This window comes from Cherax quadricarinatus, chromosome 38, assembly GCF_038502225.1.
Source record: "Cherax quadricarinatus isolate ZL_2023a chromosome 38, ASM3850222v1, whole genome shotgun sequence".
NCBI lineage: Eukaryota > Metazoa > Arthropoda > Malacostraca > Decapoda > Parastacidae > Cherax > Cherax quadricarinatus.
This window is the reverse complement of record NC_091329.1, coordinates 7,807,502-7,823,854: the sequence shown is the minus strand read 5'-3', so window position 1 is coordinate 7,823,854 and position 16,353 is coordinate 7,807,502. Positions and strand designations below refer to the sequence as shown.

The 16,353-nt window shown below is 41.7% G+C and overlaps 1 protein-coding gene across 11 annotated transcripts in view; it reads left to right on the top strand.

Annotated features, from left to right (window-relative positions):
* Nucleotides 1-16,353, top strand: part of unc-13 — a 1,383,522-nt gene that overhangs the window by 417,820 nt on the left and 949,349 nt on the right. For 9 of the 11 annotated variants that reach the window (XM_070092067.1, XM_070092063.1, XM_070092064.1 and 6 more), the window contains exon 6: nucleotides 6,388-6,420. The exons of the other annotated variants lie outside the window; for them this stretch is intronic. In XM_070092067.1, coding sequence (XP_069948168.1) covers nucleotides 6,388-6,420 — 33 coding nt within the window. The remainder of the gene's footprint in view (nucleotides 1-6,387; nucleotides 6,421-16,353) is intronic. 11 annotated transcript variants of the gene reach the window in all.

Here is a 16,353-nt window from a genome sequence, read left to right as displayed (position 1 = left end):
CCAAAGTATTTCTTCTCCTATGCCAAATCAAAGTCGAGAACAACATCCAGTATTGGGCCCCTACTTAAACAAGATGGGTCCTACACACATGACAGCAAGGAAATGAGTGAGCTACTCAAGTCCCAATATGACTCAGTTTTTAGCAAGCCGCTAACCAGACTGAGAGTCAAAGATCAAAACGAATTTTTTATGAGAGAGCCACAAAATTTGGTTAACACAAGCCTATCCGATGTTATCCTGACGCCAAATGACTTCGAACAGGCGATAAATGACATGCCCATGCACTCTGCCCCAGGGCCAGACTCATGGAACTCCGTGTTCATCAAGAACTGCAAGAGCCCCTATCACGAGCCTTTTCCATCCTATGGAGAGGGAGCATGGACACGGGGGTCGTCCCACAGTTACTAAAAACAATAGACATAGCCTCACTCCACAAAGGGGGCAGTAAAGCAACAGCAAAGAACTACAGACCGATAGGACTAACATCCCATATCATAAAAATCTTTGAAAGGGTCCTAAGAAGCAAGATCACCACCCATCTAGAAACCCATCAGTTACACAACCCAGGGCAACATGGGTTTAGAACAGGTCGCTCCTGTCTGTCTCAACTATTGGATCACTACGACAAGGTCCTAAATGCACTAGAAGATAAAAAGAATGCAGATGTAATATATACAGACTTTGCAAAAGCCTTCGACAAGTGTGACCATGGCGTAATAGCGCACAAAATGCGTGCTAAAGGGATAACAGGAAAAGTCGGTCGATGGATCTATAATTTCCTCACTAACAGAACACAGAGAGTAGTCGTCAACAGAGTAAAGTCCGAGGCAGCTACGGTGAAAAGCTCTGTTCCACAAGGCACAGTACTCGCTCCCATCTTGTTCCTCATCCTCATATCCGACATAGACAAGGATGTCAGCCACAGCACCGTGTCTTCCTTTGCAGATGACACCCGAATCTGCATGACAGTGTCTTCCATTGCAGACACTGCAAGGCTCCAGGAGGACATCAACCGAATCTTTCAGTGGGCTGCAGAAAACAATATGAAGTTCAACGATGAGAAATTTAAATTACTCAGATATGGTAAACACGAGGAAATTAAATCTTCATCAGAGTACAAAACAAATTCTGGCCACAAAATAGAGCGAAACACCAACGTCAAAGACCTGGGAGTGATCATGTCGGAGGATCTCACCTTCAAGGACCATAACATTGTATCAATCACATCTGCTAGAAAAATGACAGGATGGATAATGAGAACCTTCAAAACTAGGGAGGCCAAGCCCATGATGACACTCTTCAGGTCACTTGTTCTATCTAGGCTGGAATATTGCTGCACACTAACAGCACCTTTCAAGGCAGGTGAAATTGCTGACCTAGAAAATGTACAGAGAACCTTCACGGCGCGCATAACGGAGATAAAACACCTCAATTACTGGGAGCGCTTGAGGTTCCTGAACCTTTATTCCCTGGAACGCAGGCGGGAGAGATACATGATTATATACACCTGGAAAATCCTAGAGGGACTGGTACCGAACTTGCACACGAAAATCACTCACTACGAAAGCAAAAGACTTGGCAGACGATGCAACATCCCCCCAATGAAGAGCAGGGGTGTCACTTGCACGTTAAGAGACCATACAATAAGTGTCAGGGGCCCGAGACTGTTCAACTGCCTCCCAGCATACATAAGGGGGATTACCAACAGACCCCTGGCAGTCTTCAAGCTGGCACTGGACAAGCACCTAAAGTCGGTTCCTGACCAGCCGGGCTGTGGCTCGTACGTTGGTTTGCGTGCAGCCAGCAGTAACAGCCTGGTTGATCAGGCTCTGATCCACCAGGAGGCCTGGTCACAGACCGGGCCGCGGGGGCGTTGACCCCCGGAGCTCTCTCCAGGTAAACTCCAGGTATAAGGTGAGTAAAATATGTGAACGGATGAAAACTGAACGTGAATGAGCCTCCAGGTGCTCAATGTTTGCGAATTATGAGGGTTCTTATGGGGCTGGAGCGAAAAATGTGATAAAAATGAAATAATTATCAGATTTCGATTATTTTTATTTAAATTGTAAGTTAATCAAGCTGCTGTAAGTTACTTCCTGAATCACCTGAAAATTCGTCCCACAAAAATGAAATAATTGTCCGATTTTAATTCTTAGTTTTGTACTTAATGAACCATCCAACTTTACTGAGGCCACTATAATATAAGTAATGTGAGATGGATGAATTTACTTAATCCAGGTGTAAGAGAACTTTTATGTACAGTTTGTGGAAATTAAAATGTTTGGCCACGAGTGGCTTCGTCAGTCTTAATAATAATAAATTTACTTTTTCTGCAGTATACAGGTAATGTACTTGCAATAAAATATTGTTAGGCACAAAATAAATCTACTAGCATGCAGTACATTTCGAACAGTAGAACCATTGGTGGCCTGGTGGCTAAAGTTCCCGCTTCACACACGGAGGGCCAGAGTTCGATTCCCGGCGGGTGGAAACATTTCGACACGTTTCCTTACACCTGTTGTTCTGTTCACCTAGCAGCAAATAGGTACCTGGAAGACACTGCAAGGCTCCAGGCGGACATCAACCAAATCTTTCAGTGGGCTGCAGAAAACAATATGAAGTTCAACGATGAGAAATTTCAATTACTCAGATATGGTAAACACGAGGAAATTAAATCTTCATCAGAGTACAAAACAAATTCTGGCCACAAAATAGAGCGAAACACCAACGTCAAAGACCTGGGAGTGATCATATCGGAGGATCTCACCTTCAAGGACCATAACATTGTATCAATCGCATCTGCTAGAAGAATGACAGGATGGATAATGAGAACCTTCAAAACTAGGGAGCCCAAGCCCATGATGACATTCTTCAGGTCACTTGTTCTATCTAGGCTGGAATATTGCAAATGTATTTAATTATTCTATTATTGACAATCTATATCATCGTCATGCCAAATTTTTCAGTTTATCAAAAAAGTTTAGTTATGACTAAAATCAGACTGGAGTAATATATATATATATATATATATATATATATATATATATATATATATATATATAGAAATTTTTACAGACAAACAACAGGTATGTTTATTTGCTAAAATTATTATTTACAGCTAATAAATAAAATAATTATGCTCATAATTTAAAATTTATATTAACTAAAAATTGTGTGTGTGTATGTGCGTGCGTGTGTGCGTGCATACTCACCTATTCGTGGTTGCAGGGGTCGATTTGCAGCTCCTGGCCCCGACGTGTGCGTGTGAGTGTGTGTGCATGTGTACTCTCCTATATGTACTCGCCTGTATGGGGTTGCATTGGTGTAGTCTTAGCCACCTGTCATTTGCCATATTCACTCCTAGCCTCGTGGGTCCTAGCATACCTATTCTTAAAAGTACGCATGGAGTCTGCTTCCATCACTTCATTTCAGCTACATCATTAGCCAGGTCATTCCACTTCTTGAGCACCTTTTGGCTGAATAAATACTTCATGACATACCTATTGCTGGCTTATCTGTGTCTTCAGCTTTAAATGTCGTACTGCCTCTCTAACCTCTCTACCAGTCTGCCATATCAGCAGGGCGGTAGTTCGTATATTGGTTTGCGTGTGGCCAGCAGTAATAGCCTGGTTGATCAGGCCCTATTCCACTAGGAGGCCTGGTCAGAGACCGGGTCGCAGGGGCATTGACCCCCTGCAGTGACCTCCAGATTGACTCCTCTAGTTGTTCTGTCCTTTAATGTTGTTAGGTTTAGTTCCTTTTGCCTCTCATAACTCATTACGGTGGCCCATGGCCTGGTGGCAAAAGCTCTAGCTTCACACGGTGAAAATCCGAGTTTGATTCCCGGTGAGGGTTGAAACATTGGGAGTGTTTCCTTACACCGGTTGTCTATGTTCACCCATCAGTATAAAATGGGTACCTGGGTATTTGTCGACTGGTGTGGGTCGCTACCCAGGACAAAATTGGCCTAATTTGTCTGAAATACTCTGCATAACAAGCGGCTTTCTGTATAGTGGTATGTCATTGATATCAACTAGGACTGGATACCTTGTACATGTACTTGTGGAAATAAAGATATTATTATTCTTTTTCTCATTTACTCTGGAACAAGACTGGCAGCCTATCTCTGCACTTTCTCCAGCTTAACATACTTTATTAGGTGTGGGTACCATGCTGATGCTGGGCACTCCAGGATGGGCATGACGTATGTTGCATAAAAAGCTACGAATGCCTCTTTTTGAGGTTCCTAAATTTACTCTTATATTTGCCAAACAAGTATTAGCTGCAGAAATTATTAGGTTAGTGTAAACCTCTGACTGTGTGCTAAGTGCTGTGCTCACTGTACCTGGGTCTTAGTCGACTGGTGTGGGTCGCAGCCCGGGGACAAAACATAAATTACCTGAAATGCTCTGCCTAACCAGTGCCCTTCTGTACTGTATGTCATTGAGGTCAACTGTGTCGGTACAAGTTGTATCATGGACTTGTAGAAATAAAGATTATTATTATTATTAAGAGTAGTTTGCAGTCTCTGTGCCCTGAGTCAACTGTTCACTCAGTGTCTAGTTTTCTTTGCCCTTCTCCAATTTTTTATTACCTTACATTTGCTGGGGTTGAGCTCAAATAACTACTTATATCACACCAGTCTAGCAGCTTGTCTGGAGCCTTTTGTAATTTATAAATAATCCGCACTTAGAAGACTGAAATTTATGGTGGCATTTCCGTATTGTAACTTTTTATTCTTTATGGTCGCTGTTTGTAAGTTTTTCCTTGTCTCATTAGTGAGTGTGTACTCACCTTTATGTTGTTGCAGGGTTCAACACAGTGCTTGGCTCCTCTGTGTGTACTCACCTAATTGTGGTTGCAGGGGGCGATTCATAGTTCCTGACTCCACCTCTTCACTGGTCGCTACTATGTTCACTCTTTCCCTGCTCCATGAGCCTTATCATACCTCTTCTTAAAGCTGTGTATGGATGCTGCCTCCACATCCGGGCCTGACAACTCTATGACTGAAGAAATACTTCCCAACATCCCTGTGACTCGTCTGAGTCTTCAGCTTCCAAGAGTGACCCCTTGTTGCTGTATCTCATCTCTGGAACATCCTGTTTCTGTCCACCTTGTCAGTTCCTCTTAGTATTTTATATATCGTTATCATGTCTCCCCTCTCTCTCCTGTCCTCCAGGGTCATCAGATCGATTTCCCTGACGACACTGGGCACTTCCCTGTGAGTGTATTCACCTAATTGTTCTCACCTAATTGTGGTTGCAGGGGTCGAAGCTCAGCTCTTGGCCATGCCTCTTCACTGACTGGCGCCCATATGGCGCAGCAGTTATCTGGTTAATGTGTGCTTCTGGCGACGTACTCGGTATTATACTCACCCCTAGATCTTTCTCCTTGAATGAGGTTTGCAGTCTTTGGCCGCCTGTGTGTGTGTGTACATGTACAGGCGTCGATTCACAACTCCTGACCCTGTGTTTGTGTACTCACCTGTTTGTGGTTACAGGAGTCTAGTCACAGCTCTTCGCCCCCCTTGTGTGTGTGTGTCGAGTCCTAGCTCCTGGCCCCGCCTGTGTGTGTGTGTGTGTATGGTTCCTGCCTCCACTACGTCATTTTCTAGGCTATTCCACTGCCTTACAACTCTATGACTGAAGAAATACTTCCTACTATCTCTCTGACTCATTTGTGTCTTCAACTTCCAATTGTGGCCTCTTGTTTCTGTGTCCCCTCCCTGGAACATCCTGTCTTTGTGTGTGTGTGTGTGTGTGTGTAAGTTTTTTAGGTGTATTAAGTGTATGGCAAATTAACCTAAACTAGACTATTTTTCAATTGATTGAATTCTTCTATTTTTATCAAATATTTGATGTTTTAGGTTATTAATAATGAACTTTAAATAAAAATGTTATAAATATACAAAACTTCCAGATTTTCTAAAGATTCTCATTATTTGTTTTCCATAATAGTTACTTCTCAGAAGTTAATTTGTATCCAGTTTAGGAATTTTTAAAAAATGTAAAAATATTTTTTATTAACTTGAGCCTTATGTGATAATTTCCTGTGACACATGTATTGGAAACTCTGATGGCTAAGAGACGTAACACCTGCTCTTGTATCCTCCACTGTTGATTACATATATTTGTGTATGTGACATATAGCATGCTAAAGTATTTTTGTTTAGCTTGTTTGTCACATCTATTATTGTCATGAAATAGCTGTCATGACATGACATTTTAGTGCATGTGAACAAAACATTTATTATAAAAAAATATACAGTACAGTATATCCATTATCTTAAATCATCATAGGATGTTACAATGTAAACGAAGAATCAGACTACTAAATCTAATGAGAATTTCGCATGTTTAAAATCTAAACATTTTATTTCCTTACCAGGCAAAAAGGCCAAAGAAAGGGCAAGGAAGAAAGGTACAGTACTGCTTCTTATAGAACATAAATTGCAGGCTTTTGTATGTGATCTGCATCAACACCTTTTTTCTAGATGTTTATATAGTTGTAATGCCAGACATGTTATGACTGCAACTCGTGCGTAAACATACAAAATACGCAGTACTTTATATATATATATATATATATATATATATATATATATATATATATATATATATATATATATATATATATATATATATATATATATATATATACAGTACTTGTGCAGAACTAGAGGTATGAGTATTTTAAAAAATACGTTTGGAATGAGGATTACGTGACATTTTTGTAACATGTATATCAGGCACCCCCCCCCTCCCACACACACACACACACACACACACACACACACACACACACACACACACACACACACAAAGAGAGATCAATGGAATCAAGCAAAACTTGCAGTTAGACTAAGGACGGGAGTAAGAGCTTGCAAGGCAACACGTGTAGCATTACCTGCATATTGTAGTAGGTAACATACACGGTGTGTTTCTACCAGGGAAGATACTACCAGAGCGCTTGAGAGGTTATTTTTGGGAATTTAGGAGTCAAAATTTACTGACGTAGTAAAATGTTGGGAATACTTGTACAGATTTTTAAAGCAGATGAGTCAGTCACTGCTACTAAAGTTCACAAATAATCTCATTGGTAAAATCTTATAAAGAAGAAGTCGCCTCAACAATTATTGACAGTTCCTTTTAAATTAGATGAAGCCTTCCTTCTAGCAGCCACAGTGCCACATGCTAGGGATTTCATATTGACTGTCCTTAATTCCTCACTCTGGGTATTCTCCTTAGCTGACCCTGTCCTCATCGAAACCAGTTTTTTCGGTTGCATATGCAGCACGATATTATCAAAGCAGTTTGGTTACCTCAGTCTCATTTGTTATAAATCAGAGGAAAGAAATACATGACATGAAGTTAACAAAACTGTCAAGCCAAATAAATCGCTAAATCACTGGTTCTCAAACTGGGTTCTGTGGAACCCAAGGTCTCTACTGTAATAATTTTAAGAGTCCACAATAGGCTATGGAAATGATGAAAATTTGCAAAAAAGTCTGAGAATGTAAAAACTGATAAATAATGAGGTGTTGAAAATGGGTAATGCAAAGATGCTAGACTTAAGTTTTAAGAAAATTAGCTTCAAATTTGTAATTCTTTCTGGTGAGGATGAAGAGGAACAAAGCTTCCTGAGGGACGCCAGCGTCCCTTGACTCACACGGTGACCTGGATTCCAGTGTTCATCCTGTTGGCTGCTCGCAAATCGTGTTCATCCATCTCATTTTATCGTTAGGCTTCGTTTAGTCTCACACAAAGTGGCTGTTGCTACTACTGAAGTAATGGAGAGTGTTATTGTCAGTGGTAACTTTCTTTTTGTCGGCTGCTGTCTTACAAAAAATGATAGTCATCGACTAGAATTGAACTTTGGTTGTGTTTGTTTCATCTCGAGTATAAAGTTGGGGCATATTTTGTCCTTGGGAGTGAAAATTAATTTAAGAATTTTCTTTTATATAGCTTTACATATAGTTATAATTTTTAGAAGCTGGAACTATAATATTTTGGTGTGTGTGTGTGTGTGTACGTACTCACCTATTTGTACTCACCTATTTGTGGTTGCAGGAGTCGAGTGTTAGCTCCTGGCCCCGCCTCTTCACCGGTTGCTACTGGGTCTCCTCTCTCCCTGCTCCATGAGCTTTATCAAACCTCGTCTTAAAACTATGTATGGTTCCCGCCTCCACTACGTGTGTGTGTGTGTGTGCGTGTGCGTGTGCGTGTGCGTGTGCGTGTGCGTGTGCGTGTGCGTGTGCGTGTGCGTGTGTGTGTGTGTGTGTGTGTGTGTGTGTGTGTGTGTGTGTGTGTGTGTGTGTGCGTGTGCGCGTGTGTGTGTGTGTATATATGGCGCGCGCGCCATGTGTGTCGTAAGAAGCGACTAAAATGCCGGGAGTAAGAGGATAGTAACCTGAATAAATTACTAAATTTAGATCACCCTGCCTCGGTGTCATACGACTGATTTGTTGAAAAAATATATATACACACACATATATATATATACACACAGCGATCAGTGAAGAGGCAGGGCCAGGAGCTAAATCTCGACCCCTGCAACCACAACTAGGCGAGTACACACACACACACACACACACACACACTGGCTGAAGTGGCAAGGAGGGCTCATGCGAGCAGGGCAAAGCTACTGATCATGGGTGACTTTAACCACAAGGAAATCGATTGGGAGAACCTAGAGCCACATGGGGGCGAAGAAATGTGGAGGGTTAAGATGGTGGAGGTGGTACTGGAAAACCTCATGTACCAACACGTAAGGGACACTGCCAGAGAGAGAGAGAGAAGATGAACCAGGGAGACTAGACCTAGTATTCACCTTGAGTAGCACAGATATTGAGGACATCACATATGAAAGACCTCTTGAGGCCAGTGACCATGTGGTTCTGAGTTTCGACTACATAGAGTTACAAGTGGAGGAGGAAGCAGGAAGGGTCAGATGTATGAAGCCAAACTACAAGAAAAGGGACTACTTAGGCATGAAGAACTTCCTGCATGGGGTTCAGTGGGACAGAGAGCTGGCAGGGAAGTCAGTAAATGAGATGATGGAATACATGACAACAATATGCAAAGAAGCTGAGGAGAGGTTTGTGCCCAAGGGTAACAGGAATAATGAAAAAGCCAGGATGAGCCCGTGGTTCACCCAAAGGTGCAGGAAGGCCAAAACCAAGTGTGGTAGAGAATGAAAGAAGTATAGAAGGCAAAGGACCCAGGAGAATAAGGAGAGCAGTCATAGAGCAAGAAAAGAATATGCACAGGTAGGAAGGGAGGCCCAACGACAATACGAAAATGACATAGCAGCAAAAGCCAAATCTGACGTGAAGCTGTTGTACAGCCACATCAGGAAGAAAACAACAGTCAAGGACCAGGTAATCAGGCTGAGGAAGGAAGGAGGGAAGATCACAAGAAATGATTGAGAAGTATGTGAGGAGCTCAATATGAGATTCAAAGAAGTGTTCACAGAAGAGACAGAAGGGACTCCAGAAAGAGAGAGAGATGGGGTGCACCATCAAGTGTTGGACACAATACATACAACCAAAGAAGAAGTGAAGAGGCTGCTCAGAGAGCTTGATACCTCAAAGGCAATGGGACAGATAACATCTCTCCATGGGTCCTGAGAGAGGGAGCAGAGGCGCTATGTGTACCACTAGCAACAATCTTCAACACATCAGGGCGATTACCTGAAGTATGGAAGACAGCAAATGTAGTCCCAGTTTTTAAAAAAAGAAACACACGAAGCATTAAATTACAGGTCAGTGTCACTGACATGTATAGTATGCAAGGTCATGGAGAAGATTATCAGGAGAAGAGTGGTGTAGCACCTAGAAAGGAATGAGCTTATCAACAACAGCCAGCACGGTTTCAGGGATGGGAAATCCTGTGTCACAAACTTACTGGAGTTCTATGACAGGGGGACAGCAGTAAGAGAAGAGAGAGAGGGGTGGGCATATTGCATTTTCTTGGACTGTAAGAAGGTATTTGACACAGTTCCACACAAGAGATTAGTGCAAAAAACTGGAGGACCAGGCAGGGATAACAGGGAAGGTACTACAATGGATCAAGGAATACCTGTCAGGAAGACAACAGCGAGTCATGGTACGTGGTGAGGTATCAGAGTGGGCGCCTGTAACGAGCGGGGTGCCACAAGGATCAGTCCTAGGACGGGTACTATTTCTTGTATTTGTGAACAACATGACGGAAGGAATAAACTCCGAAGTGTCCATATTTGCAGATAAGTTGATGAGAAGAATTCAGTTGAACGAGGACCAGGCAGAACTACAGAGGGATCTGGACAGGCTGCAGGACTGGTCCTGCAACTGGCCTCTGGAGTTCAACCCCACCAAGGGCAAAGTCATGAAGATTGGGGAAGGACACAGACAACTACAGACGGAGTACCGGCTAGGGGGCCAGAGCCTACAAACCTCACTCAAGGAAAGGACCTTGGGGTAAGTATAACACCGGGCACATCTCCTGAAGTGCACATCAACCAAATAACTGCTGCAGCATACGGGAGCCTGGCAGACCTAAGAACAGCATTCCGACATCTAAATAAGGTGTCATTCAGAACCCTGTACACTGTGTACGTTAGGCCCATATTGGAGTATGCAGCACCAATTTAGAACCCTCACCTAGCCAAGCATGTGAGGAAACTAGAGAAAGTGCAAAGGTTTGCCACAAGACTAGTCCTGCAGCTAAGGGGTATGTCCTCTGTGGAGAGGCTAAGGAAAATCTACTTGACGACACTGGAAGACAGGAGCAATGGGGGGGATATGATAACGACATATAAAATACTGAGATTAATCGACAAGGTGGACAGACAGGATTCAGAGATGGGACACAGCAACAAAGGGTCACAGTTGGAAGTTGAAGACACAGATATATCACAAGGACATTAGGGAGTATTTCTTCAGTCACAGAGTTGTGAGGAGGTGGAATAGTCTGGGAAGTGATGTAGTTGAGGCAGGATCCATACATAACTTTCAGAAGAGGTATGATAGAGTGCATAGAGCAGGAAGAGTGACTCAGTAGCGACCAGTGAAAAGGCAGGACCAGGAGCTGTGATTTGGCCCCTGCAACCACAAGTAGGTGAGTGCACACACAGATTGAAGATGGCAAATGTAGTCCCAATTTTTAAGAAAGGAGTCAGACATGTAGCATTAAACTGCAGACCTCTGTCACTGACATGTATAGCGTGCAAAGTCATGGCAAAGATCATCAGGAGGAGAGTGGTGGAGCACCTAGTAAGACACAAGCTTATAAACGACAACCAGCACAGCTACAGGGAAGGAAAATCCTTCATCACAAACCTACTGGAGTTCTATGACAGGGTGACGACAGTAAGACAAGAAAGAGAGGGGTGGATAGACTGCATTTTCTTGGACTGCAAGAAGGCCTTTGACACAGTTCCTCACAAGAGGTTAATGCAAAAGCTAGAGGATCAGTTGCGCTTAACAGGAAAAGCACTACAGTGGATCAGACAATATCTGACAGGGAGGCAACAATGTCAGTGTGCATGACAAGGTGTCAGAGTGGGCACCTTTGATGAGTTGGGTTCCACAGGGGTCAGTCCTAGGACCTGTACTGTTTTTGGTATATGTGAATGACATAACAGAAGGGATAGACTCAGAAGTGTCCTTGTTTGCAGATGATGTGAAGTTAATGAGGAGAATTAAATCAGTCGAGGATCAGGCAGGACTACAAAGAGACCTGGATGGGCTACAAGCCTGGTCAGGCAATTTAACCCCGCCAAATGCAGAGTCATGAAAATTGGGGAAGGGCAAAGACCACTACAGATGGAGTACAATACAGTGGACAGAGGGAAATTATTTCCCAGTAAAAGTAGGCCTTAGACAAGGATGTGTGATGTCACCGTGGTTAATATATTTATAGATGGGGTTGTAAGAGAAGTAAATGCGAGGGTCTTGGCAAGAGGTGTGGAGTTAAAAGATAAAGAATCACACATAAAGTGGGAGTTGTCACAGTTGCTCTTTGCTGATGACATTGTGCTCTTGGGAGATTCTGAAGAGAAGTTGCAGAGATTGGTGGATGAATTTGGTTGGGTTTACCTGGAGTTTACCTGGAGAGAGTTTCGGGGGTCAACGCCCCCGCGGCCCGGTCTGTGACCAGGCCTCCTGGTGGATCAGCCCCTGATCAACCAGGAGGCCTGGGTGTGCAAAAGAAGAAAATTAAAAGTGAATACAGGAAAGAGGAAGGTTATGAGGATAACAAAAAGATTAGGTGATGAAAGATTGGATATCAGATTGAAGGGAGAGAGTATGGAGGAGGTGAATGTATTCAGATATTTGGGAGTGGATGTGTCAGCAGATGGGTCTATGAAAGATGAGGTGAATCATAGAATTGATGAGGGGAAAAGGGTGCGTGGTGCACTTAGGAGTCTGTGGAGACAAAGAACTTTGTCCTTGGAGGCAAAGAGGGGAATGTATGAGAGTATAGTTTTACCAACGCTCTTATATGGGTGTGAAGCATGGGTGATGAATGTTGCAGCGAGGAGAAGGCTGGAGGCAGTGGAGATGTCATGTCTGAGGGCAATGTGTGGTGTGAATATAATGCAGAGAATTCGTAGTTTGGAAGTTAGGAGGAGGTGCGGGATTACCAAAACTGTTGTCCAGAGGGCTGAGGAAGGGTTGTTGAGGTGGTTCATACATATAGAGAGAATGGAGCGAAACAGAGTGACTTCAAGAGTGTATCAGTCTGTAGTGGAAGGAAGGCGGGGTAGGGGTCGGCCTAGGATAGGTTGGAGGGAGGGGGTAAAGGAGGTTTTGTGTGCGAGGGGCTTGGACTTCCAGCAGGCATGGGTGAGCGTGTTTGATAGGAGTGAATGGAGACAAATGGTTTTTAATACTTGATGTGCTGTTGGAGTGTGAGCAAAGTAACATTTATGAAGGGGTTCAGGGAAACCGGCAGGCCGGACTTGAGTCCTGGAGATGGGAAGTACAGTGCCTGCACTCTGAAGGAGGGGTCTTAATGTTGCAGTTCAAAAACTAGTGTAAAGCACCCTTCTGGCAAGACAGTGATGGAGTAAATGATGGTGAAAGTTTTTCTTTTTCGGGCCACCCTGCCTTGGTGGGAATGAGCCAGTGTGATAATAAAAAAAATAAATAATAAAAAATGCAGAGTCATGAAGATTGGGGAAGGGCAAAGACCACCACAGACGGAGTACAATGCAGTGGACCCCCGGTTCGCGAAGGCATCGGTATCCATTAAATCCGGTATCCGAAGCATTATATCAAAAAAATTTGCCTTGGTTCCCGTTACATAGCCTGGTATGCGATATGATTCGTACGAGATGTGTCCAGTGTTTACAAGCCAGCCAGTGTGTGCGCATCTAAGGATACATTTGGTACATTCTATATTATCCATATTATCACTGTTTCTGCAAAATAAGTCACCATGGGCCCCAAGAAAGCTTCTAGTGCCAACCCATCGAGACCAAAGGTGCTAATGACTATTGAAATTAAGGAAATGTGTGCAAAGTGACTTGAAGTGCAAACCTTTTTTGATGAAAATCACCCTGACACAGCTACTGCAAGCCGTGTTGGCAACCTGTACACTGACAATGTTGTGAACCACTTTAGGAAAGTCATAAAGGAACGAGAGGTACAGGCCTCTATGGACAGATATGTTGTGCGACAGAAGTCCAGTGACTCTCAAGCTGGTCCTAGTGGCATTAAAAGAAGAAGGGAAGTAACCCCGGAAAAGGACTTGCTACCTCAAGTCCTAATGGAGGGGGATTCCCCTTCTAAACATTAAAAGCTTTGACACTCTCCCCTCCTCCCATCCCATCAATCATCACCAGATCTTCATTAAAAGTAAGTGTCAATTATTCTATTGTGATTATTCTTTTGTTATTATTGTTATTGTAATTATTATATTGCAATAAACTTAATATATCATGTGGTAAAAGTTTTTTTTTCATACTTTTGGGTGTCTTTCACAGATTAATTTGATTTCCATTATTTCTTATGGGGAAAATTGATTCGCTTTCCGATAATTTTGGTTTACGATGAGCTCTCAGGAACGGATTAATATCGTGAACCGGGGGTCCACTGTATAGGGGGCCAGATCCTACAAACCTCACTCATGGAAAAGGATCTTAGGGTGAGTATAACACCGGGTACTTCTCCTGAGGCACACATCAACCAAATAACTGCTGCAGCATATGGGCACCTGGCAAATCTAAAAACAACATTTTGACATCCAAATGAGTCATTCAGGAACCTGTACACTGTGTATATTAGGCCCATATTGGAGTATGCAGTGCCAGTTTGGAACCCTCACCTAACCAAGCAGGTGAGGTAACTAGAGAAGTGCAAAGGTTTGCAACAAGACTAGTCCCGGAGCTAAAGGGCATGTCCTAATAGGAGAGGTTAAGGGAAATCAACTTGATGACACTAGAGGACTGGAGAGTCAGGGGCGGGTATGATAACGACATGTTAAATCTGACTGGAATTGACAAGGTGGACAGAGACAGGAAGTTCCAGAGATGGGACACAGCAACAAGGGGTCACAGTTGGAAGTTGAAGACTCAGATGAACCACTACCCAGACTATTCCACTTCCTGACAGAGTTGTCAGGAAGTGGAATAGTCTGGGTAGTGATGTAAGGGAGGCAGGATCCATACGTAGCTTTAAGAAGAGGTATGATAAAGCTCATGGAGCGGGAAGAGTGACCGAGTAGCGGCCAGTGGAAAGGCAGGGCCAGGAGCTGTGACTCAACCCCTGCAACCACAACTAGGTGAGTACACACTCACACACATATAGTACAGTACTTATGTATTTATATTTTATTTTTATTGTTTTTGTGCCCAAGAAATAAAAAGTGAGCAAGTCCATGAGTCCCAATTTTCTTTAAGGTAAAATTCGATAAAATATCTATGAGAACCACTGCATGAAGGGAAATCCCAGATGTTATCCTCATTTCAAAAGTATTTAACATAAAAAGGTCTTTGCTTTCCCTGCCCCCTACCCCTTGAATATATATATATATATATATATATATATATATATATATATATATATATATATATATATAAATATATATCTATATATATATAAATATATATCTATATATATATAAATATATATCTATATATATAAATATATATCTATATATATAAATATATATCTATATATATATAAATATATATATATATATATATATATATATATATATATATATATATATATAAAATATATATATATATATATATATATATACATATATATATATATATATATATATATATATATATATATATATATATATATATATATATATATATATATATATATATATATATATATATATATATATATATATATATATATATATATATATATATATATATATATATATATATATATATATATATATATATATATATATATATATATACTATATTATATATATATATATATATATATATATATATATATATATATATATATATATATTATATATATATATATATATATATATATATATATATATATATATATATATATATATATATATATATATATATATATATATATATATATATATATATATATATATATATATATACAGGAAAGACTGTGCTATAACTTAGCAAATTGCCAGGCATACCATCTAAAGGGGACAAAAGATACAAAACATCCAGGCCATGGGAAAACCTGGGTAGCCACAGCCACTCAAGAGGAGAGGTTTTTAGTGCCAGGAAGGAAAAAAAACTGGCAGGAAATGGCAGAAATCGTACACCAAATCCAGTCATTCCTGGAGTGGAACCACAGTCGATGGCCTCCACTCCCAAACCAACAGATACAGATACTAATGCCGGAAAAAAATCCCCCCCCCAGTACCAACAATACCACCAGTCCGATAACATTCTTCTTTGCAAATATACAGGGTCTAAAGCCAGCAACAAACAACAAAATACCTTTCATCCGTGGACTGCTTGCAGAGGCAAAGGCAATGTTCGCGGCTTTCACTGAGACCCACATAAAGGATCACTTGGACAACGAAATATGGATCCCAGGTTACAACCTATACAGATGTGACAGGACAGAGTGAACAGGCAAAAGGGGGGGGTTGGCCTGTACATTGCAGAGTCACTTGTTTGCACAGAACTGCTAAATGCCTCAAATGATGTAGTGGAAGTTTTAGCAGTAAAGGTCGAGAACCAAAACCTAGTCATTGTGATAGTCTACAAGCCTCCGGATGCAACATCCCAGCAATTCCAGGAACAGCTGTTAAAAATTGACCACTGTCTGGAAAACCTTCCAGCTCCTGCACCCAACATCTTGCTCCTGGGGGATTTCAACTTAAGGCACCTAAAATGGAG